The sequence below is a fragment of the Micromys minutus genome (assembly GCF_963924665.1).
Source record: "Micromys minutus genome assembly, chromosome: 20".
Lineage (NCBI taxonomy): Eukaryota > Metazoa > Chordata > Mammalia > Rodentia > Muridae > Micromys > Micromys minutus.
The window spans coordinates 40,512,334-40,535,212 of NC_137955.1; the positions used below are offsets into that span (position 1 = coordinate 40,512,334).

At 46.1% G+C, this 22,879-nt stretch overlaps 2 protein-coding genes across 2 annotated transcripts in view; both read left to right on the plus strand.

Annotated features, from left to right (window-relative positions):
- LOC308433784 (unconventional myosin-X-like) overlaps positions 1-12,317 on the plus strand; it is a gene marked incomplete at its 3' end in the record, with an annotated part of 109,614 nt that extends 97,297 nt beyond the window's left edge. Inside the window, exons 4-8 of the mRNA XM_080933883.1 lie at positions 1,948-2,135; positions 7,206-7,340; positions 9,456-9,621; positions 10,783-10,867; positions 12,238-12,317. Of these exons, the coding sequence (XP_080790009.1) occupies positions 1,948-2,135; positions 7,206-7,340; positions 9,456-9,621; positions 10,783-10,867; positions 12,238-12,317 (654 nt within the window). The remainder of the gene's footprint in view (positions 1-1,947; positions 2,136-7,205; positions 7,341-9,455; positions 9,622-10,782; positions 10,868-12,237) is intronic.
- Positions 10,840-22,879, plus strand: part of MYO10 (myosin X) — a 74,052-nt gene continuing 62,012 nt past the window's right edge. The window contains exons 1-10 of the mRNA XM_080933712.1: positions 10,840-10,867; positions 11,706-11,809; positions 13,864-13,993; positions 15,961-16,079; positions 17,374-17,520; positions 17,694-17,794; positions 17,915-17,981; positions 18,515-18,607; positions 19,014-19,082; positions 21,017-21,099. Coding sequence (XP_080789838.1) covers positions 13,870-13,993; positions 15,961-16,079; positions 17,374-17,520; positions 17,694-17,794; positions 17,915-17,981; positions 18,515-18,607; positions 19,014-19,082; positions 21,017-21,099 — 803 coding nt within the window. The 5' untranslated portion in view covers positions 10,840-10,867; positions 11,706-11,809; positions 13,864-13,869. The remainder of the gene's footprint in view (positions 10,868-11,705; positions 11,810-13,863; positions 13,994-15,960; positions 16,080-17,373; positions 17,521-17,693; positions 17,795-17,914; positions 17,982-18,514; positions 18,608-19,013; positions 19,083-21,016; positions 21,100-22,879) is intronic.

Genomic DNA, 22,879 nt, shown 5'->3' on the forward strand with positions numbered 1-22,879 from the left:
CTTCCTATGCTTACAAACTCCATACACTGGTTTATAGCATATATATATATAACATTACTGGGTTCCTTTTCTGTGGCTAAAGAGTATGCTATAGTGTGATGTGTCATAGCTTTCTCCCTTGCGATCTGATGCCGGACCTTTGGGGTTCACACCCTTTGGTTATGAATAAAGCTGCAGTCAGTGTGGACGTGTAAGTACTGAGTCTCTGCTCTTTATTCTTTTTGGCTATAAATCTAAGAGTGCAACTACTATCATTTATGTTTTAAATCTCTTTTTGGTTTAAATCACTTTCCCAACCTAGACCTTCTTCTACATTTGAAAAAAAAAAAAAAAGTTGCGCTGAACATATAATACTCTGCCTGGTGCTGTTGGCGCTTAATTTGAATATAAATCACTTAAATTGTAATGAGACACAGGTGTTCTCAAAACATTTGGACTTTCTGTCTACCTTGGCTCTCCCCTTCCCAGTAGGATTTCTGTACTTTATTGAATGTGGTCATAGAAGGTTCTAGAATTAGGTTGGCTGCTCCAGATCTCATCTCTATGAACGCTGTAGGTGTTGTCAAAGCTTTCTCTCCTCCTGCCTCGGTTTCCTCACCTGAAGAAAAGAACTGAGTGTTTCCTACGGTGCTGAATACTGGTGGGGTTAGGCCCATGTGTGGCCTGCCTGGACTCCCATGACAAAACCCCCAACACATTTGTCATGGTTCCAGGGGCGGTGGCGGGGTAGGGGGGTGGATGTAGGGAAAAAGTCAGCAGGTTTCTGCATTCCTCTACTGGCCTGCTTCCGAATGTGCTTCCACGGGGTCTCTGTGCTCTGCTGTCCCCTTCCCACGAAGACAGCAGGCAGAATTGGATTCAGATACCCCTAAGAGCTCGGGTGTAAATTAATCACTCTTTAAAGGGCCCCGTCTTCAAGTGTAGTGCCATTTTTAGGCATTGTGGTCAGGGTTTCAACACATGGGAAAGAAAGGCATTCGGGTCCCTGTAAAGTCACAGCAGGTGTGCTCGTTTGGAGGGGGAGGTGTCTGCAGGATGCTGATTCCCTGTGGTGACTTACTGCCCTGGAAAACCAGGGAGCTGAGATGCAGAAATGCCATCGGGGGAGTGGAAGTTTCTGAGGAGGAAACCTGTGGCTTTGAGCAGTGGAAAGTAGCTTGTCTTGTTCTGCTCTGGAAGGTCTGAGTAAGGATGATGTCATCCTTAAAATCCTGTGACTGGGTAGCCCGGCACAGTAGTGCACACCTTTAGTCCTAGCATTTGGGAGGTGGAGACAGGGGGATCGGAGTTTGAGACCAGACTGGTCTTTTGGAGGGGGTTTCAGGATAGCCAGGACTACATAGAGAGACCTGTTTTGAAAAACAAAAAACAAAACAAACAAACAAAAAACTGTGGCTGATAGACCCTGGCACAGGATTTGTCATTGGGATGATTTTCACTATTTCGGAGACTTCCCCAGTGCTGTGTGCCCCGAATTAATAGCAGGTGACCTCCACACGTTTGTCCACACAGAAATTGTTCAGCGCCCATACCCTCTCCCCACCCCACCCCTGTCCTTTTTTCTATTTTCTGCCTTTGTCACCTGCTGTTTCATAACAGCTACGGAGTGGAGGAAGGGAGCCGGAACTGGTCAGGCTTTGTGCCAGGAAAGGATTGGGATTAGGGAGGTCATCTGGGAGCAGGGATTTGGTCTGGGCTGTTTGCCCATCCTAGTTCTCGTCTTCCAGAAAGAGCCGGCTCTGAACCGGCTCCGTGCATCTGCGCAGTGTCGAGGTTATATGCCTTAGGGCGTAGGGACAGTGTGGACAAGTGGGCGCTGAGGCCGCGGGAAACGTTTCTCAGGACCGCTCCAGCCCCCTGTGCAGGATGCAGAGCAGGAGGCGTGCAGGTCCGAGGCTGGCCTCGCTGCCCCGGTAACGCTGCCCGCTCTTTCCCCTCTGCTTGCAGACCTACATCGGCTCCATCATCGCGTCGGTGAACCCCTACCAGCCCATCGCTGGCCTGTACGAGCGCGCCACCATGGAGCAGTACAGCAGGTGCCACCTGGGCGAGCTGCCACCGCACATCTTCGCCATAGCCAACGAGTGCTATCGCTGCCTGTGGAAGCGCCATGACAACCAGTGCGTCCTCATCAGGTGAGCCAGAGCGCAGAGAAGAAGGGGTGGGCCGATTGTCTGCCCGGCCCAGCAGGAACCATTCCTGGGAGAGCTCTCCAGCCAACCTGGCTCCTGCGGAGGGCGCTCAGTTGCAGACGGATCCTGTGGGTTGGCGTTTTTGTTTTGTTTTGGTTTTTTTTTGTGTGTGTGTGTGTGTGTGTGTGTGTGGTTTAGGCCCTCCGTCTACCCGCTTGTTACTTTGTTTCTTCTTTTCTCCCAATTTTCTTGAATTATTCTTCGGGCCATTTCACAGAGGAAGCACTGTCTGTCTGTTTTGTTTTTTTTTTAATGGCTCTTTCAGATTTGAAACATTTTACATATTTTAGCAATGCTGGTCACAAATGCTTGAACGTTTTAAACAAGACATTTTTTTTTCCCTCTAGCGTAGAAGAAATCTACTGTATGCATAGAAGTCACTCTAGTTAACAGTATCCCGATTTTAAGAAAGTTTTTAATAATGGGAATATCCCCCCCTTAAGCAAGTAAACTGTAGGTCGAGACCCCTTTTGGAATAGGAGTGGGGGTCAAAGGGCCTAAGACCATCAGAAAACATGGATATTTACATCATAATTCATAACAGTAGCAAACTTACAGTTACAAAGTAGCACTGGAAATAATTTTATAATTGGGGTCACCACAATATGAGGTGCTGTTTTAAAGGGTTGCAGCCTTAGGAAGGTTGAGAACCACTGTCCTAAAGTTTACCTATGAATCGGGTGGAAAAGGCCAGCTTGCTGTACATTTGTTATGACAATGGTACCAGGCCGTGTTTATTTAAATTAACTCCGTGTTAGAGATGACATGCCTGCTTGAGACAAGTCTAACTCATGCGAATACTTTTCTGTCTTTGGCTGTTTTTGAGACAGGATTTTACTGCGTAGTGTACCCTAGTCTCACATCACGTTCCTTCGGCCTGAGCCTCCAAAGTGCTGGGGTTGCATACATGAGTGTCGGTATTACCCAGCTTTTACTTACTTGGAAAATAAAGCGGCTGGAGCCCCCACCATGAAAACCATTCCCACTAAGAATGGCATTTTTAAAAGGCCTAGGGTACATTTTTATACGCTTCTTAAATTTTATTAATGCAAATTGGTCCACTGCATAGTTCCCAGTGGCATCCTGTTGGGACCTGTTGTCTGCCCTGGGACCCTGCGGCAGCAGTGGTCCGTCCGGTCTGGATGCTGTCCAGCACAGATGTGATGGAGATGCTGAGGTTCCCATGGAGTGTCAGTTCATGTGTTCCTCCAGGCAGCCATTCATGGGACACGACAGCGACCCAAGGGCGGCAGACCACGGAGCTGCCATCGTGAATGATTTTGACAGCTGTTTCACGTGGCTTTCTAGCTCCAACTTGTGACAAAATAATTATATTATTTGAAGAGGGAAGGAAGTGGGAAGGACAGTTTGGTGTAGGGGAGGGCACTTTATGGATACCCTCAGGATGTCCCGTTCTATGACAGTAAGACACAGGGACAGATGGAGAATACCGTCTGTCATCTTTGGACATGAAGCCTATCAAGTCTGCCAAAACTGTAGCCCCGTGTTACACAGACAGACCGCCCGGTCATGCACCCAGCCAGGTAATCAGAGCACAGTTCCCAGATGATGAAGACTGGATTAGAGGCCGAGGGGAGGAAGCCGTACGGTTCCCCCCCACACACACCTCCTCTCCCCAGATCGGAGAAACTATCCCTGTGGGGGAGGGGTATCAGTGGAGGTCCTTCCACAGTCCCCAGGCCAGGGAATGGAGACTGTGCCTGGAGACAGTTGAGATGTGTTCATACTGTCAGATGTGACAGTCCACAATCCACTGTGCCAGGCGTGAAGGCATGGGGTCGTTTTGCAGTGTTTGATGTGGGAACTTTCCACACCGTTTCCACGCTGCAGGGTCTGGCCATTGTGCTTGTTGAAAAGTTTCCCTGGTTTTTTTTTTTTTTTTTTTTTGAATAAATAGAAGTTATATGAATGGATGAAGTGATTTCCCCTCCCCCAAAGCATGGGGAGAGATGGATTTTGTTCTCTTCTTAGTCACTTTAGCGTCGCTAACATGAGGCTGTAGAAGAAGCGTGGATAGAACAGTCTGTGTATCAAGGAATGCAAACAGGGGTCATGCTAATTCAAAGTTAGTCCAAGGGAAGGCACCCACTTTGAACAGCAAATAGCTTTAAGGAATGGCAGGCCTACTGGGTAACTTGACCTGTGACTCAAACATCATGTAATATTGCTGTTTTGTTTTGCTTTTGTAAGTCAGGGTCCATGCATGTAGCCCAGGCTGGCCTTGAACTCATGATGCATGTATCTATCGTGGTCTACTGAATGCTGGGATAAAGGTGTGTTACCAGCTGAGTGGTGGTTGTGTACACCTTTAATCCCAGAACTTGGGAGGTGAGTCTCTGAGTTGGTGAAGCCAGCCTGGTCTACAGAGCAAGTTCCAGGACAGCCAGGGCTACACAGAGAAACCCTGTGTTGAGAAACCAAAAAGGACAAGTAGCTTTAGCTAAGTGAATCCAGAAGAGACTTTGTGAATGGATTTGTGACCAGGCATGGTGACTTTTAATCCTAATCGTCTTGGAGACAGGGCCAAGTATCTCAGAGCTTGAGGGTGGCGTGTTTTACTAGGCCCATCCAGTGCTACGTATGAGACCCTGTTCAAAAGCAAAAGGGATTGACTTGTCGCTAGAATGTGAGGGTGGGGTTGTTTTGTATTTGACACAGGGACTCTCTGTGTAGCCTATGCAGGCCCCTGCATCTCCAGTGCTGGGCCGTGCCATCGTGGTATGCCTTTGATTTAATAGAGCTTGTCAGCAGGTTGGTTTGTTTGTTTGTCTTGTTTTTTCCTTACTCCTCGCCTCCTCTCCCTTTGCCTTCCTCTGCCCTCCCCTCTCCTGCTATCTCCCCTCTCCCCTGTCTCCCATTTCATTACAGAAGGTGTGGGAATTAAGAAAAGAAGGCATTTTAAAGCTAAGGGGCTAGAGACACGTGTCTGTTTGGCTTCCCCAGGCCTGATCTGCCCCCTGGTGGACACAGTGTGTCTCACTCATTTCACAACGTTCTCCCACGTTCTCGGCATTGAAGACAGAGAACATTCTATTCCCAGCCTTCCACATCATCAAGTGAATTTAAAACCAAGCCGTTCAGACTTGGCTGAGAATCCCCCAGCTGGGCGTGGCAACGCCAGGCCTTTCGGCTTCCATTCTGTGCCGTTTCAAGGTTGTCCTGCTCTGAAACTTGATTTTTTTTTAAAACATCAATTAAATTTTTAAAAATGTATGTGTGTACTAATGTGTTGTTCCTGCATGCGGTAACAATCTCCACATGTGTGCAGGTGCCTACGGATGGCGGAAGGTGCTGGTACCACTTCTCTTTACTTACAGGCAGGTTCGAGCTGTCCCATGAGAGGGCTGGGAAACCAACCAAGGGCCTGTGCTCTTAACTGCCGAGCCGTCTCTCCAGTCCCTTAAATTCTACTTTTTAATGGGCCCTTAAATGGAAGCTTATGCTGTCATAAGCTTTAAGTAGAAGTATATAAGGTTACGTATATGTAACTTTAAGACTCAGGTAAAGATTTTTCCCCGTGTAATTAATAAGGTTAGCGTGAAGCCTTGGTTGGCCTTCTACATTTGACTATGACTTTAAGGGTTATCTCTTCTCCCCTTCCTCCCCCCCCCCCCCCGTGTGTGTGTGTGTGTGTGTGTGTGTGTGAGGAGAGTTTAGCTTGTTGTGGTCTTTCTGAATGAGTGAAGTCTCAAGATGCAAAGCAGTGTGAGAGAACAAAAATCACAACAGTCTTACTTGTAGCTTCAGTTGATTGATCACGATTGAGTTGAGGTTAGGAGTTGAGGCAACCTTCAGGGCATTGAGTGGAGTGAGAGTTCTCCTCGGGACATAGCTGAACAGAGAAATTCATGAGGGGAGCAGGAAAACCACACTGACTGCCTGACTCTAGGCTACCTTTCCAAGGGCTGAAGTGGAGGAACTCCCTTCTCAGATTGACCCAGATTGGAGTTTCCCGATTTTAGGAAAACCTAGTTGGGTCTGTAGTCCATATGCTTCCTCGAGGCTTCCGTTTGATTGAGCAGCACTTGGCACAAGTGACTCCATTTTGGTATAACATAGTCCTTCCTTCAGGGCCCAGTACAGAGCTCAGTCCTAAACAGTGCCCCCCTATAACTTTTGTCCTGGGTAACGAGCTGCTTCACACCAGGACAAGGTGTGGTACCTGGCCAGCCTTCAGTAACTGTCAATCAAAGGATGAGTAATTCAGAGGAAATGTCGGCTCAGGACCTTTGCTTGGTGTTTAGACATTTTAAAAATGGAGCCTTAACTGTGCCTTTTATATTATGGGATGGTATAAGAGTAACTGGGTACTTGGTCTTCTTTGATTCTCGAGGTGGGTCTTGCAGGGTGCTGAGGCAGAGTTGGGTCTTTGGTTAGAAAGAGACTAAGTGACACAGGGCACAGTCTGTGACTTACAGTAAGAAGCAGGTGAAGGACATGTGTATGGATGAGGACGGTCTAGAATGGGGCCGTAATCTGTGAAGAAAGCTCCTCTTGCTATAAATCTCAGAGAAGCCTCTTCAGAGCGTGAGCACTGACCACTCTTCCAGAGGTCCTGAGTTCAATTCCCAGCAACCACATGGTGGCTCACAACCATCTGTAATGGGATCCGATGCCCTCTTCTGGTGTGTCTGAAGACAGCCATAATGTACCAACATACATGAAATAAATAAATAAATAAAATCTTTAAAGAAATAAAATAAAATAAAATTTAATTTCTTATATGAGTGTCAGAGGAGGGCATGCATGTGCCGTAGCAGACTTGTGGACATCAGAGGGACCTGTGGTTGTCTTTTTATCTTTGCGTCATGTGTGTTTAAGAGTGACATCAGGTCCCCTTAGTCACAGAGCCTTCCTCCTGGTCCAGCAACAGAGATTTTTGAACTCCATTCTCTCCGTTGCCTATGGTGACTTGTTTTAGGGAATGTAGTGCCTTGGACCAAGTTAGTTGTTTCAAGAATGCATCTTGAACGTGTGTGCTTTGTCTTTCAGTGGTGAAAGCGGGGCTGGGAAAACCGAAAGCACCAAGTTGATCCTCAAGTTTCTGTCTGTCATCAGCCGGCATTCTTTAGACTTGGGCCTACAGGAGACGACATCCAGTGTTGAGCAAGCCATCCTCCAAAGCAGGTAAGTCATCGCTTTTCTCACTTCCGGATCAAAGGGCTTGCTTCCCTTCTGGAGCAGAAGAGCTAAGATTAGTCAGTCGCTTCCCAGACTGCCTGTTAGGATTTCTTTCTTTTTTTTTCTTCAAGATTTATTTATTATATGTAAGTACACCATAGCTGTCTTCAGACACACCAGAAGAGGGCATCAGATCTCATTACAGATGGTTATGAGCCACCATGTGGTTGCCGGGATTTGAACTCAGGACCTCTGGAAGAGCAGTCAGTGCTCTTAACCGCTGAGCCATCTCTCCAGCCCCCGTGTTAGTATTCCTTAAGAGATCTCAACTGCATACCTTTCATCCTAGCACAGAGGAGGCAGAGGCAAGCAAATCTCTGTTAATTCAAGGCCAGTTGGGCCTAGGGAGCTCCATGCTAGGAAGGGTAGTGTAATGAGCTTTTGTCTCACTTCCCATCGCTGTCGCCCCTCCCACCCCTCCCCCAGAAGGACCCAGAACTTCCTGCAACCTTATGTAGCACCTGCTATTATGGTGGAAGTATCTCCTGGTCTGTCCTTCCTCCCTCCCTTCCCTGTCAGGACATTCTAGGAGTTACTTCATGGTTCTGAGAAGCCAGCTGACTGCAGATCTCAGGCACACCCTAGCTCAGGTGCTGTGGCATTCCGACAGCAATGGCACGCTCAGGATGAGCACAGGGCACTTGCACAGCCTCACTTGGGACAGATGGCTGGGTATCATCTGCAGACTCAGTAGTGTGTCTGTATGGTGTCTGATGGGTGCCTTGTCAGCTTAGAGACATTGCAGACCCCGGATGCAGAGAGCTGTCCTGAGGTCAGCAGACTACAGCCTAGTGTAATATTCTGCAGGTTTGGTTTTAATTGGAGATGCAGCTCAGTGATAAAGTGCTTGCTTAGCATTTTCAAGGTCTAAGGTACCTTGCATACACTTGTGTGGGCACACACACACACACACACACACACACACTCACACACATACACACACACTCACATACACACACATACACACATACACACTCATACACACACATACACACACTCATACACACTCTAACATACACACACATACACACACACTCACATACACATGCACACACACATGCACACACACACACACTCACATACACACACACATACACATTCGTACACATACACACATACTTAAGTACACACACATACACATACTCACATACACACACACATACACACACACACACTTATACACACACACTCACATACACACACATACACATGCACACACACATACTCACATACATACACACACACTCACATACACTTGCACACACACACTCACATACACACACACACATGCATACACATACACACATACTTAAGTACACACACATACACACACTCACATACACACACACATACACACACACATACACACACACACACACACACACGAATACACGTACACTCAGATACACACACGCACACACATACACATGCATACACACAAACCACACATAGGTATATGCCTTTACTTTTATCCCTGCTTCCAGCATATAGCTTAGTAGTGAGGCTCATCACCTTCCATTTTCAGACCTTTTCATCCACTTCCCCCAGCGTTCTTCATAAATAATATTCTTGGGATGCTGCCATGCTTGTGTGTGTTGTTTCTGGCAGCAGGGACCGCATGCTCTGCAGAGCTGACAACAGCATCTGGCCCTCTGCGGCCCTGCCTGTTACACCCTCGGTCTAGCCTGACTCCGTTTACCAGTTGGAGCTGATTATGAGACGTTAGATAAATTACCTCCGGGCCGTGATACAAACAAACGGAAGGTCCAGCATCGAGCGCTTTTCACATCCTAGATGTGGGGCTCTTCTGTGCAAGACCCGGGCCCTGCGTCAACCAAGTCCATTTGTGCAGAGCTGAGTCACGTGGTTCCCCTTAGCTGCGCAGCTTCCGCTCACTGCATAACTAACCATCTTCTCATTCAAGGGGATGTTCAGGAGAAGCCCATTTCAGCAAGTGTTCAGAAAAGATAAACAGAGTCAGGCTGGTCCCCGAGCTGCAGCCTCCTTCCATTTGTGTATTAGCATTTGCCCTGATCCATGTTCTCTTGTCCCTGTTCACAGCCCAATCATGGAAGCATTTGGCAACGCCAAGACAGTATACAACAACAACTCCAGTCGCTTTGGGAAGTTTGTCCAACTGAACATCTGTCAGAAGGGAAATATTCAGGGCGGAAGAATTGTAGATTGTATCCTGTTTCGTTTCATGGCTGTCTTTGCATTTGGCCCTGTCAGTGAAAACTCTGTTTTTCTTACTGTAAAGGCCCCAAAGGAATGCAAAATACTTGTTTCTCTAGTTCAAGGGTGTTATTTTTTTTTCCCTTTAAGATTATGGCCTGTTAGTTACGTTACAAGATACAAGATCATTTTTCTTTTGGAAATGTCTCAAACTATGCTTAGATTCATCACTTATCGGTCTGATCTCTGTTGCTATAATGTAATGTCTGACTGGGTACTTGATAGAAAAAAGCCTATCTATCAAGTTTTGCCTTTTTTTTTTTTTAAAAAAAAAAAAGTAGCTTTAAGCCAGGTAGTGATGATGAAGCCCTTTAATCCCATTGCTTGGGGGGCAGAGGCAGGCAGATCTCTGAGTTTGAGGCTAGCCTGGTCTACAAAGCCAGGACAACCAGAGCTGTCTCAAAAGAACAAAAATAAGTAACGAACTAAATAGACAAATAACTAAAATAAAGAAAGCAGCTTTATCTTGGGTCACAGCTTGAGCTAAGATGTTAATAAGTCGTGCGTTCAGGCTCCAGCTCTGTTGTAGCATTGTGGGTGACGTCATAGAGGGAGCATGTGTGAGAGATCACATGCCAGGAAGTAAGAGGAAGAGGGAACCAAGATGGCCGGACCCCATTCTTGACGAGCTAGTCTCAAGGAACTGACCCGTGCTTATAAACTCAGCATTAGCATGACTATAGTCCCTCGGGCCCCACCTTGTACGAGGGCTCTTCCACCCTCATACCGTAGACCAAGGACTCTACGAGTGGCCTTTGGGACTATATTCAAGCCATTCCTACCCTGGAGCAGTCACCAAGCATTAGCTGTTTGCTTGGGCACCGTGGCATTGGGTCTGGATTCAGATAAAGATTCAGATTGGGCTTTGTTTGTTTGATGTCTTTCGGCACCAGTAGCAGCAGTGTAGACAGATGAGGGAAGGAGCCATAACTCGAGTCCAGACCAGCACACAGCCCCCCTCCCCCACCCCCCTCGCCATCCGTGTCCGTCGTCTTCCTTGACCGCCCGCTACTTCTCGCATGAAGATTTATTAGAAAAAGTAAGTAGCCACGGTTCAGTTCACAGTTCTATGACAGTTTCCAGAGATCGTTTTGGATTAAGTGGTAAAAACATTTACAAGTAATCTATATATAAATTTGGTTTCTCCTCACAGAACCGAGTAGTGAGGCAAAATCCCGGGGAGAGGAATTATCACATATTCTATGCACTGCTGGCAGGGCTGGACCAGGGAGAGAGAGGTGAGTGATGGATACCTTCTGCAGAGAAAGGTGGGTGGCACCTTGTCTTCCCTTTAAACCACACTGCAAATGGCGAGGCACCTCGGCAATCCTTGACCTCCGCCAGCTGCTGAAACGTGTGCCTCGAGAGTACCAGAGATGCCAGCCGAGATCATCTAAAGGGTTAATCAAACCAGCACGGAGAAACTAGCAGCAGAGAAACCCAAACTATTTGTTTACAACCTTAGTACACTTTTTTTTATTAGATTTATGTATTATATGTGAGTACACTGTAGCTGTCCTCAGACACACCAGAAGAGGGCAGCAGATCCCATGACAGATGGTTGTGAGCCACCATGTGGCTGTTGGGATTTGAACCCAGGACCTCTGGAAGAGCAGCCAGTGCTCTTAACCGCTGAGCCATCTCCCCAGGCGAGGGCTATACTTTTAAAACACGCCTAAGTGAAGCTCATTTCTAAGTTTGTGCTTGTTTTCCTTTTCTGACCTACTAGAGAATGGACTAGAGCTTGTGTGTCTCGAGCAAGTCCGTTCCCACTTAACCGTCTCTAATCCTAAATGTTTGGCTTTTCATCGAAAACAGTAGAGCAAGAGCCTCGTTAATTTTTCTCTTGAGTCTGTTTAATTTTATAAAGTTGTGTTTATTTCCCTGAGATTACTAAATGTAACCTTACCAGCATCTTAGTGTACAGTCATTTGGAGTATAGAATCGTGTGTATGCTCTAGTTATGAAAACCAGAATACAGTCTCCCATGCTAGGTAAATCACAGTGACATCTTCTGAATTTTGTCAGCTCCACTAGCTGAGAACTGATGTCACATCTTCCTTTGTCTTTCCACAGAGGAATTTTATTTATCTTTGCCAGAAAACTATCATTACTTGAATCAATCTGGATGTACACAAGACAAGACAATCAGCGACCAGGAATCCTTCAGACAAGTTATTGTAAGTTTTTTTTTTTTTTTTTTTTAATTTTCTCCTCATAAGAGTATGGATTTCATTTTTCCTTTCCCAAAAAAAAAAAATCATTTTTGCTATGAAAAGAGAAATGGTTACTTTTGGGAGAATGTGTGAGGACAGTAATTTCCTCAGACTGAAGCGTGTTTTCCGGGCTGGAAGGGAATCGATCCTAGGAGTCCTTTGGATGTGGCGAATGACGACGTCAGTCAGGACAGATGCGTGGCTCGCTTAGAACAGCATGTTCAGCATTGCTACCCTCTACATCTCAAAACAAAACCCACAGAACCCCGGGCTTTGCACCCCGGCCACAGTTCTCCAGTTTTGAGTTTGTAGGTAGGGGTTTTGTTTTTGTTTTTTAAGTTCCCTTAGCCATGGGACAAAGTAACCATTGGTCTGCGACACGGTTCCTGCAGGAACTCGTCTGGTCACGTGGATGGAGCTGACCTGCACTCTGGCTTGTGGCACCAACAGTCGCCGGCATCTCTCAGTGTGACAACGCCCCTAGACAGTGTGACTAGGATTGGATAAGCCTGGTCAGCACACAAAATTTCAGTTTTGAGCCATATTATTGAGATAATTATAATGGTCTTGAACTCAGCTATTCTTGCCAGAGGGAATGGGGTAGACTACTTAGTAAACAATTATAAAAAAAATTTTTTAATTAAAAAAAAAAAGACACTGAGACAGCAAATAAAGGTTCCTGCTTAGAGTTTTAACACACATGCCCACGCTGGTGATAATTGCTAGAGCTATTAAATTTCCCTGTGATTAATTCAGTTACCATTATCACCACAGTCTAAGTCAATAATCAGTTAGAATTAGACTTGGACGAAGTTAAGTGCGGTAGTGGTGGTACACACTTTAATCTCAACATTTAGGAGGCAGAGGCAGTCAAGTCTCTGAGTTAGAGGCCAGCCTGATCTACAGAGAAAGTTCCAGGACAGCCAGGGCTGTGCAGAGAAACCCTGTCTCAAAGAAAAAAAAAGGAAAAAAGTTAAAAATTTATTACTACAATGAACATATTGACTCTGTCCCATTTCACATTTTGTATATATTTTAAGTTAACCAAGATATTTGTGTGTGTGTGTGTGTGTGTGTGTGTGTGTGTTTATGTGCCTGTGTGCACATGCTCAGCTGTTTGGAGTGCATGCACTCGATTCAAACAAACCATGGTGCAAACTTAGAGCTCAGAGAACATCCTTTGGTGTCAGCAGGCCACTTCCACCCTGCTTGAGATGCTCTCTTGTTGGCTCACAGTCTGCTTAGAGGTTCTCTTTACGCTCGTTCCCGTTACCCCTGCACACTAGGGCTGCAGCTCCATGCCCTGCATCCGGCTTTCACGTAGTCTGGGGACCAGAATCCAGGTGTAACTGTTGCACAGTGGGCGGTTTACCCACTGGGCATCCCCACCGACTCTTTTTATGAATTGCGTGTTGAAAGTTTCTCACTTGATAGGAATTTCTGCTACTGTCCACACATTTTGAAAGTCCCACTCGATTTTAGTACTATAGAGCCTTCTTTGGTCGCTGTAAAATTGGCTCAGAAAAGACAAGGGTTTTCCTTTGACTCACGAAAGGATGACCTGCTACATGGTCCAGTTTACCCCTGAATGTGTGGTGACTGTTCCTCTCCAGGCCTCCCAAATGCAGGGATTGCTTATGCAGTCATAGAAATTGAGGGGAAGTGGATTTTTCCCAGCCTAGGTACTTTGTGATTATTTTGCTGATGTCTGACTTGGTCTTTAACTCTGTTTTATAAGTCTTGAGAATAAGAAATGAGCGATTCTTCACCACATTGCTTGCTCTTCCTTTGCAGCATATCCCTTGCCTCTCCGGTTTAGATAAAGAAAGCAGGGTTTGTTGTGCTTTAATATTGGAGGAGCGACGCATCTTGCTCATGTTGTGGTGACCGGGATTTCTAAGCTGCGTAGTAACATGAGCAAGAGGCAGTGATTATCCATTGGTCTTTTATTCTTCTTGTCTTTAGAACCATACCTAATAATTTAACTTAGCCATGGACGGTCTTTCATTTGCTTCTAGACGGCAATGGAAGTCATGCAGTTCAGCAAGGAGGAAGTTCGGGAAATTTTGAGGTTGCTGGCAGGAATACTGCATCTCGGCAACATAGAATTTATCACTGCTGGAGGGGCGCAGATTTCCTTCAAAACAGGTGAGATAGTGCGTGACATCCACCCCCAACCCTGTCCCCCTTCAGTGTTTTCCTTATAAGAGATTAGACCCAGAAAATTGGCACCTGGTCTTTTATTTATTTATTTATTTATTTATTTATTTATTTATTTATTTATTTATTCATTTAATATATATGAGAATACTGTTGCTGTCTTCAGATCTTCAGAAGCACCAGAAGAGGTGGTTACTGGGAATTGAACTCAGGACCTCTGAAAGAGTGCTCTTAACCCCTGAGCCATCTCTCCAGCCCGGCACCTGGTCTTTTACAGACAGTTTTCTGACACTGGAATAGAGCTACAAATTTCCCCTGTCCTTGGTGCTAGGGCTTGAACCCATGGTCTCGCCCCCTCGGGCACGCTGAGCACATGTGTCTTCTCAGCAGCTCTGGAACTCCGCCTGTGTGATGTCAGGTTCCTGACCTGGGACTGGTGTCTGTTCTCACTAAGAAGAAAAATGGGCCAAATAAGTAGACATATGAGCAGCAAGTACTTGATACAGCAAAAACATGAAGTCAGGCGCTGGCACACTTTGCCTTGGTGTTTAGAGTTATCTGGTGGGGTTCTTGGCTCTGCCGGAAGCTGCTATTCATCCATTTGCACTCTGACTGCCTCTTAGTAGAGAGTACCTTAAAGGTGAGGGCTATATAAAACACCAGCTGAATTGCTTTATATAAATATAATTTATGTATAATATAACTTTTGAGAAGTTTTCTGATAGAAGCAATAAACCTTGTTGCAGAAATGGGGTTTTGGATATGCTTGGGGTCAAGGTGTCTTTCCAGGAGCCTGGCTTTTCCTGGCCAATGTTTATTGAGTTTGATTCCCACGTGGTTTCTGTCAATGTCTCAGGAGCCTAAAGAGCCTTCCTTTAGGGTTAGAAACTGAGAAGAGACTGGTGACTTTTAGAGAGGACCTGAGTTTTGTGCTACATTTCTAGGGGAACCAGCACCCTCTTCTGGTGTCCTCAGGCAATGCATGTGCATAGATTAAAGATTCAGACAAGCGTCTCTGTCTCTTTCTCTGAACAGAACCTTTGTTTACATGGGTAATGTCTGTTCATATTCACTGCATTAAAAATGACGCAGTGGGTTTAGGTGAGGTAGTCCAGGCCTGATGCCAGCACACAGGCAGATGGTGTTTTCAGTGAGCCGAGGCTATAGAACAGGACCATTGCCAAAGCCAGGCAACCAAACATAAGACTGTGTCTCAGCAACAATAACAAACCCCCAAGAAGCATAAACCGTTTACTTATTGTCTGAGAGGGACTATGGCTCAGTCACTAAAGTCCTTGCTCTGAGTTGTATTGTAGATGTGTGCATTGAGTGTGGGTACCGCTACCTCAGTTGTTCCCAGAATTTTGACCAACTGCGGTTTTCTGTAATGAAGCAGAAGGCCTCAGTACCAGGGCAAAGGGACAGCCTGTGACCCTGAGATGCTGAAGAGGTTTGGGACTATTTTCACTGGTAGCACTCAAGTGACTGGCTTTGCCACTAGCCTCTGACCAGAACAGAAAAGCTCCTAAGAGGTTGGTTACAGGACACGGGGCCCCTTACCAAACTGAATTGAAAAGCTGATACAAGGGCTGAGAAATGGCTCAACACTTAGGAGCACTTGCTGCTCTTGCAGAGGACACAGGTTTGACTCCTCGAACTCACAGTAAGAGGAGCTCAATCTTCTAGCCTCTGAAGGCACCCACACTCACAGAGGTAACATACAGACAGGCAGGTACACATACACACACATTCATAAAAATCTATAAACTACTGAAAGAGACAGAGACTCTAGCTGTCTTTTATCATGCAGGACATTAAAGAAAGTTGCTATGGGCAGAAACCATTACATTACATTACATACCATAAATGTGGGTGGATGTGAATCCAGCACAGGCCCAGCATCTGGCATGTTTGAGGGACCGTGGGCTCACCTGTGCCTCCTCCTTCACTTTCAGCTTTGGGTAGGTCTGCAGAGTTACTTGGGCTGGACCCAACGCAGCTCACAGACGCGCTGACCCAGAGATCCATGTTCCTCAGGGGAGAAGAGATCCTCACGCCTCTCAGTGTTCAGCAGGTATGGCCTCTTGCCCTCAGTGCCATTGAAAATGGGGTTTCCTGTCCCTGTCTTTACTTCGCATATGTGATCACAGTGATGACTGCCCTGTGGGCAACATAGAAAGAATACCCAAGTTTGGGAAATAGATGAAGTTGAAGTTGCTTTGTAAGTGATGGGGCAGCAAAGCTCTGACGAGCTCGGGTCCATTACAGGCCGGCTGATGGTTGAGGCCTGAGCCTTCCACTTAAGGCTGTCTGCTCTTGGGAAATGTGTTCATGTGCCTTGGTTCCCTCTTGCACAAGCCAAGGATAGTTACACCTGATTCATAGGACTCTTATGAGGATTTAAAAAAAAAAAAAATGTACTTGGTATGAGTACTTAGCATCTGCTGCAGAGTAAGCACCCAATTAAAGTAAGCCATGAGTGTTATCATCCTCACCATACGTGAACACACAAAAACATACGTGAACATACGTGAACACCGCAAAGCACCGTTCCTGCCCTTTGCCTCTACTACTGACTGTTTCCGTTAACATTGACTAGCTCTTCTAATCTTCCTTCTCGATCGTTCTTACAATTACTTGTGTGTGCCATGCACTCGTGTGTGGGTCAGAGGACACACTGTGGGAGCTGATTTTCTGCACGTGGTCAGGCTTGGCGCCAGACAGCTGTCCCCACTGATCCAAATCGCCCGCCCTTTCTAATTTATCTATCTACTGTTTTCTTTTCAAGATGGCGTCTCACTATGTAGCCCTGACTGACCTGGGATGCTCTGTGCAGACCAAGCAACCCTTGAATACATAGAGACCTGCTTGCTTCTGCCTCCCTTGTACTGAGATGTAAAGACATGGTCCACCACACCCAGCCTCATAGTTCTTAAATAAAAAGCAATTTTACCCCATAAGGAAAAGAGCCTTTTTGAGTAAAAAAATAGGAAAATAATTTTAAACCTAGGTTTCAGTATTTTAAACCTAATTTTAATATATATCTAAATAATATATATGTTTTATATATACATACTATGCAAATGGATATATGTATATGTATGTATGCACACATATATGTGTGTGTATGTGTGTGTGTGTGTGTGTATATCCATGTATATAAATTTGGAGTCGTTTCTATAACTGGACATGTGGAGTTGAGCTTAGAAGGCAGGTCTTTATCCATGGGTGTATCAAGTCAGTAAGGATCTGATCCTTCTTTTTTTCCCCTGGAAGACATTGATCACTTAGCCACGGGAACCGAGTCCTTCCCACTATGGGGCAGGATGGCTGGTTATGCCTCTGCCGTGGTCTTCCTTCCCCTCCAGGCAGTAGACAGCAGAGACTCGCTGGCCATGGCACTTTATGCCCGCTGCTTTGAGTGGGTAATCAAGAAGATCAATAGCCGGATCAAAGGCAAAGACGACTTCAGATCCATCGGCATCCTTGACATCTTCGGATTTGAAAACTTCGAGGTACGCGTGCAGAGAGCGAGGGGCAGGGGCCTTCTGTTCAGAAGCTGCTCTTCCACACATTCCTTAGAGCAACCCTGGCTGGTTTCCCTGCACACGTCTCTCCTGCCCCTTTGCCATTTCTCTATGTGCTTTGAGGGGCCCTGAAGAACTTACTCCCTGTATCCCACCCTTAGGTTAACCACTTTGAGCAGTTCAATATCAACTATGCAAATGAGAAGCTTCAGGAATACTTCAACAAACACATTTTTTCTTTAGAGCAACTGGAATATAGCAGGTAAGCATACAAGAGTCCACTCCCAAAAAAAAAAAATTTTTTTTTTTTTTTAAAATCAGTAAGCAAATTCGTGTGAAGGTGTATCTTAATTTCACGTGGCCCTTTTTCTTTTTCCCCCAGAGAAGGGCTGGTGTGGGAAGATATTGACTGGATAGACAATGGAGAGTGCCTAGACCTGATCGAGAAGGTAATGGGTAATAATGAATGAATGTCTGCAGTCCCAAGGGAGTCCAGCTGGGCTGGTTCATATTTACGGGAACAAAATAACTTGTGCAAACATGCACATCAAAGATGAGAATGTGGAGAAACACAATGGGCCATTTGGAAACATGAATGTAAATGCACCGTGAGGTTGAATGTAACCACTTGGCTGCTTCCCGCCTATTGTCTCATTGAGCTGGGTATTTTAGAATCGGCAGTGTGTGTGTGTGAACTGGCCTCTCTTAGGCCTTAAGCGCCAGCATAGCCTTGTAGACTGGCCAGCTGTAAAGGTTTATCCATAACATTTCAGCGGGTACCATTTTTGAAAAGGCCTAAATAGAATTGTATTGCTTTTCTTTGCGCTGTACCGTTCTGAATCTTTTAAGGCCCTGGGATGGCAGTGAAGTTTTTTTGCGTCCTGACTCAAAAAAGGAACGAAATGGGTTAGAGCTCTGAAGTAGTTTAAGAGACAAGACATTCCACGCTTAATCCATTCAATTGTTGTCTCTCCTCCTGCAGAAACTTGGCCTCCTTGCCTTGATCAATGAAGAGAGCCATTTTCCTCAAGCCACAGACAGCACTTTGTTGGAGAAGTTACACAATCAACACGCTGTATGTCAAAACCCACCAGCCCTTGGTTTCTGTCTTAGCAGCAGATGAGAGCATTAAGATGATGAGCTGTGTTATGCCTCCCACATTAGTGTTCTCTGTCTCTGACTCTGGGTTTTCCCTCTCTTACTTCCTGGATCTATATTGAGAAAAACTTAGCTATGGGGCAGGTGGACAGAATATGCCCAGGTTTATTATTTCATAAGTGGGGAACCGAAATATTTAACATCTTGTCATGAAAGAGTTTCAAGCCATGGTTCGGAGTTCATTCCCTGCCATATGCTAAGACTCTGGTGATTTGTGGCTAGCTTTGCAGTGGTTGCCATGTGTTAAATGTGGATTTAATCTAGAAGTCAAAGGAAATCAAGGAGTAAAATAAAGCTTTTTATGTTTTTGTTCTTTACATTAGAATAACCACTTTTATGTGAAACCCCGAGTTGCAGTCAACAATTTTGGAGTGAAACACTATGCAGGAGAGGTAATTTCTTAAGATATTCTTGAGGGTTGGGGGTGTTGCCAGTGTGTTTACTAGAAATACAAAAACCCTCAGTCTGATACCACATACCACATACACCAGGCATGAGTAATGTATACCTGTATTCTAGGGTAATGGGAGCAGGAAAATCAGAAGGTAAAGGTCATACAAATGTCAAAATACAACTCTCACCTCAAAAGAAAGGGGAAACTTTACATTTAAGTCAAATATGAATGACCATACTAGGAACCCCAAACACAGTGTTCCAATATAGTAACAGCTTCAGAAGTTTTATAGTACCACAAGTAAAAACTCACGGAGGCAGTCTTCAGACACACCAGGTAGGTAGGGTACAGCAAAGAAAGCAGAAAGCCTCTGCTTACAGGCCTCAGGGAACATTCTTAACCTTTCCTCTTGGTGGAAGCTCGTGGTCTGTTAAATTAATGCATCCCAAAAGATTTTATGGGATCACAAGTACATTAGGTTACACATAGAGGAGGATAATGGCTATTCAAGAGGCCAAGACAGCCCGAGACATTAGTAATTGGGCCCCCTACCTACAACATTGCAAACTTTTCACACTCATTGAGGTTCCACATAACCTGTGTAGAAAGGCCAAGCAGGTACATCATCTTCTTTCTGGGAGGTTCATTCACAGTCAGTAATTCAAGGTCATTCTTACCTACAGAGGTAACTGGGAGGTCAGCCTGTGCTACAAGAGACCAGCAAAGATAGATGGATGGATGGATGGATGGATGGATGGATGGATGGATGGATGGGTGGATGGGTGGGTGGATGGATGGATGAATAAAAGGGTGGGTGGATGGATGGATGAATAAAAGGGTGGGTGGATGGATGGGTGGATGGATGGATGGATGGATGGGTGGGTGGGTGGATGGGTGGGTGGATGGATGGATGAATAAAAGGGTGGGTGGATGGATGGGTGGGTGGGTGGGTGGATGGATGGAAGGGTGGATGGAAGGATGGGTGGGTGGGTGGATGGATGGATGGATGGATGGGTGGATGGGTGGGTGGATGGATGGATGAATAAAAGGGTGGGTGGATGGATGGGTGGGTGGGTGGGTGGATGGATGGAAGGGTGGATGGAAAAGTGGATGGAAGGATGGGTGGGTGGGTGGATGGATGATGGGTGGGTGGGTGGATGGATGGATGTATGGATGGGTGGGTGGGTGGGTGGATGGATGGATGAATAAAAGGGTGGGTGGATGGATGGGTGGATGGATGGATGGATGGATGGGTGGGTGGGTGGATGGGTGGGTGGATGGATGGATGAATAAAAGGGTGGGTGGATGGATGGGTGGATGGATGGATGGATGGATGGATGGGTGGGTGGGTGGATGGGTGGGTGGATGGATGGATGAATAAAAGGGTGGGTGGATGGATGGGTGGGTGGGTGGGTGGATGGATGGAAGGGTGGATGGAAGGATGGGTGGGTGGGTGGATGGATGGATGGATGGATGGGTGGATGGGTGGGTGGATGGATGGATGAATAAAAGGGTGGGTGGATGGATGGGTGGGTGGATGGGTGGGTGGGTGGGTGGGTGGATGGATGGAAGGGTGGATGGAAAAGTGGATGGAAGGATGGGTGGGTGGGTGGATGGATGATGGGTGGGTGGGTGGATGGATGGATGTATGGATGGGTGGGTGGGTGGGTGGATGGATGGATGAATGGAAGGGTGGGTGGGTGGGTGGATGGATGGATGGATGGATGGATGGATGGATGGATGGATGGATGGAAGGGTGGGTGGATGGGTGGGTGGATGGAAGGGTGGGTGGGTGGATGGAAGGAAAGACAGACAGATACAGCAATATGATATTTATTGATACTTGCTTACTTGTCCCTCACAAAAATTAGATCATAACTTGAAAGTAATTTATTAAAAGTATGACATTTTCTCTAATTGTTTTAAAATTAGGTGCAGTATGATGTCCGAGGCATCTTGGAAAAGAACAGAGACACGTTCAGAGATGACCTTCTCAACCTGCTCAGGGAAAGCAGGTGTGTGTGTGTGTGTGTGTGTGTGTGTGTGTGTGTGTGTGTGTGTGTGTGTGTGATTTCTCCCCATGAAGTCATTGATAAGCATCTTGCCATTTGTGCAAATGTCCGTATTTATGAATAGAGAACAGACTGCTATTGTAGTACTTGACTTAGCTTCTTCTCTTGTGACTTAAGGGATAAAAATATGGAAGCAAGGAGTGTTCACAGTGAGGAGCTGAGTACTCTTCCTCCATTCTGTCATGCTGGTGAGGAAGGAGGCAGGAGCAGTTCGGCGATTTGCTAGTGGCCAGAGGCTAAGCTTACGTATCAGGCACGTTTGGCCCCGGAGCCTGATCTTGACCGGTGCGGCCTGCTTGTCCACTACAGTCACTGAACTGTTTTAATTTCAGGTCAGGTTTTTATAGGATCCTGTTTTTCATTGTTGTGAGATGTCAAGAAAATTAAGCAAGTATTAAATGCAACCAGAATTAGGATTGTATTAGTCACTCATTCATTCAGGAATTGTAAGTTCACACCATGGAATCAAGAGTTCAGGAAAACAGAAAATTTTAATGATTAGTTTAGCTACTTGGATCTACCAAAGCAGGAAGTGTTCCCTATTGTCCAGCAACTTGGTAAAATAGACAGGATTTGAGACAAAGCCCACCCTTGTAGGCTTTTCAAACCTCTGAAGGATACAGCATGAATATATACAGAAATAACTTTTAATGTCTAAGGAAGGAAGTAGACAATTGTCGAAAAGCTGTGCTATTTTTCGGAGCGTAAATACCAGGTGGCCATCCTGTCATGTAATCAGCTATGAATTGGGGGCGGAGGGGACCAGGCTGAGCTCGGAATCCAAAGCGATTGATCTTTGCAGTTCTGCTCTCCCCTGCGGAACATGCGCCGCTTCAGCTATTCTCAGCTGCTTCTATTTGTAGATGAGTTTCCAGAGCCTGCAGAAAATACAGGATGCTGGAAAAGGCCACAGCATGTTACCTGACAAGGCTGTCTTTGCTGTTAGCTTTGAAAGGAGGCATTTAAATGCAAGCTGCCCTTTGGGTTTTGTTGTGATGAAAAGCTGTACAATGAAGCACTGCTCACAGGACCCCAAGCTGTCTGTCCTCCTGTTAAAGCGGTGACTTTGCTGCCACAGCCTGGGGTTCCCCTTTGCAAATGTGGGAGCCTACTTCCCTTTCACCTTTGACAACTTTGACCTTTGAGTGGAGCGCAAGCTGTTTTCTAAGAGTTTAAGGAGGGGGCGGAACCCTGCCATCTCCACCTTGAGATGCAGTTGGTAGATGGATGGACCTTCTGCCTTTCCCTGCGACGGTGACACATGCAACGTGCCCAGCGTGATAGCCAGTAATGCCCACAGTGCCAGGAAAATAAGTTATCGGGAAGCCCTTTACTTTATCAATAGCGGTGACGGTTTAATAAATTCACTAGCTGCCGGAACAGAGGTGTGATCGACTGGGCGTGGCCCCGGGCACTGCGCCTCTGGCGGGTCCCGCATCCTCAGTTCATTATTGCTTTGGAATCAGAGAACAAATTCTAAAGCCCCTCCCATTGTTTCAGCTGAGCCATCCGAGGCCTAGAGGGAGAGATGGGGCAGCTCGTATTTATGATGCAGCTACGCAGTAGAAGAGACTGAATCTGAGCCTGTGTCCACCTCCCTCTGGATGGCCCTGCTGGTACTCAGGTGCCAGATTGAGTCTTCAGCACAGTACACAGTGGATGGAACACACCAGCTATTGCTCCATGGAGCTGACCAACCATCGATTGGAAATCCTTGTTAAAA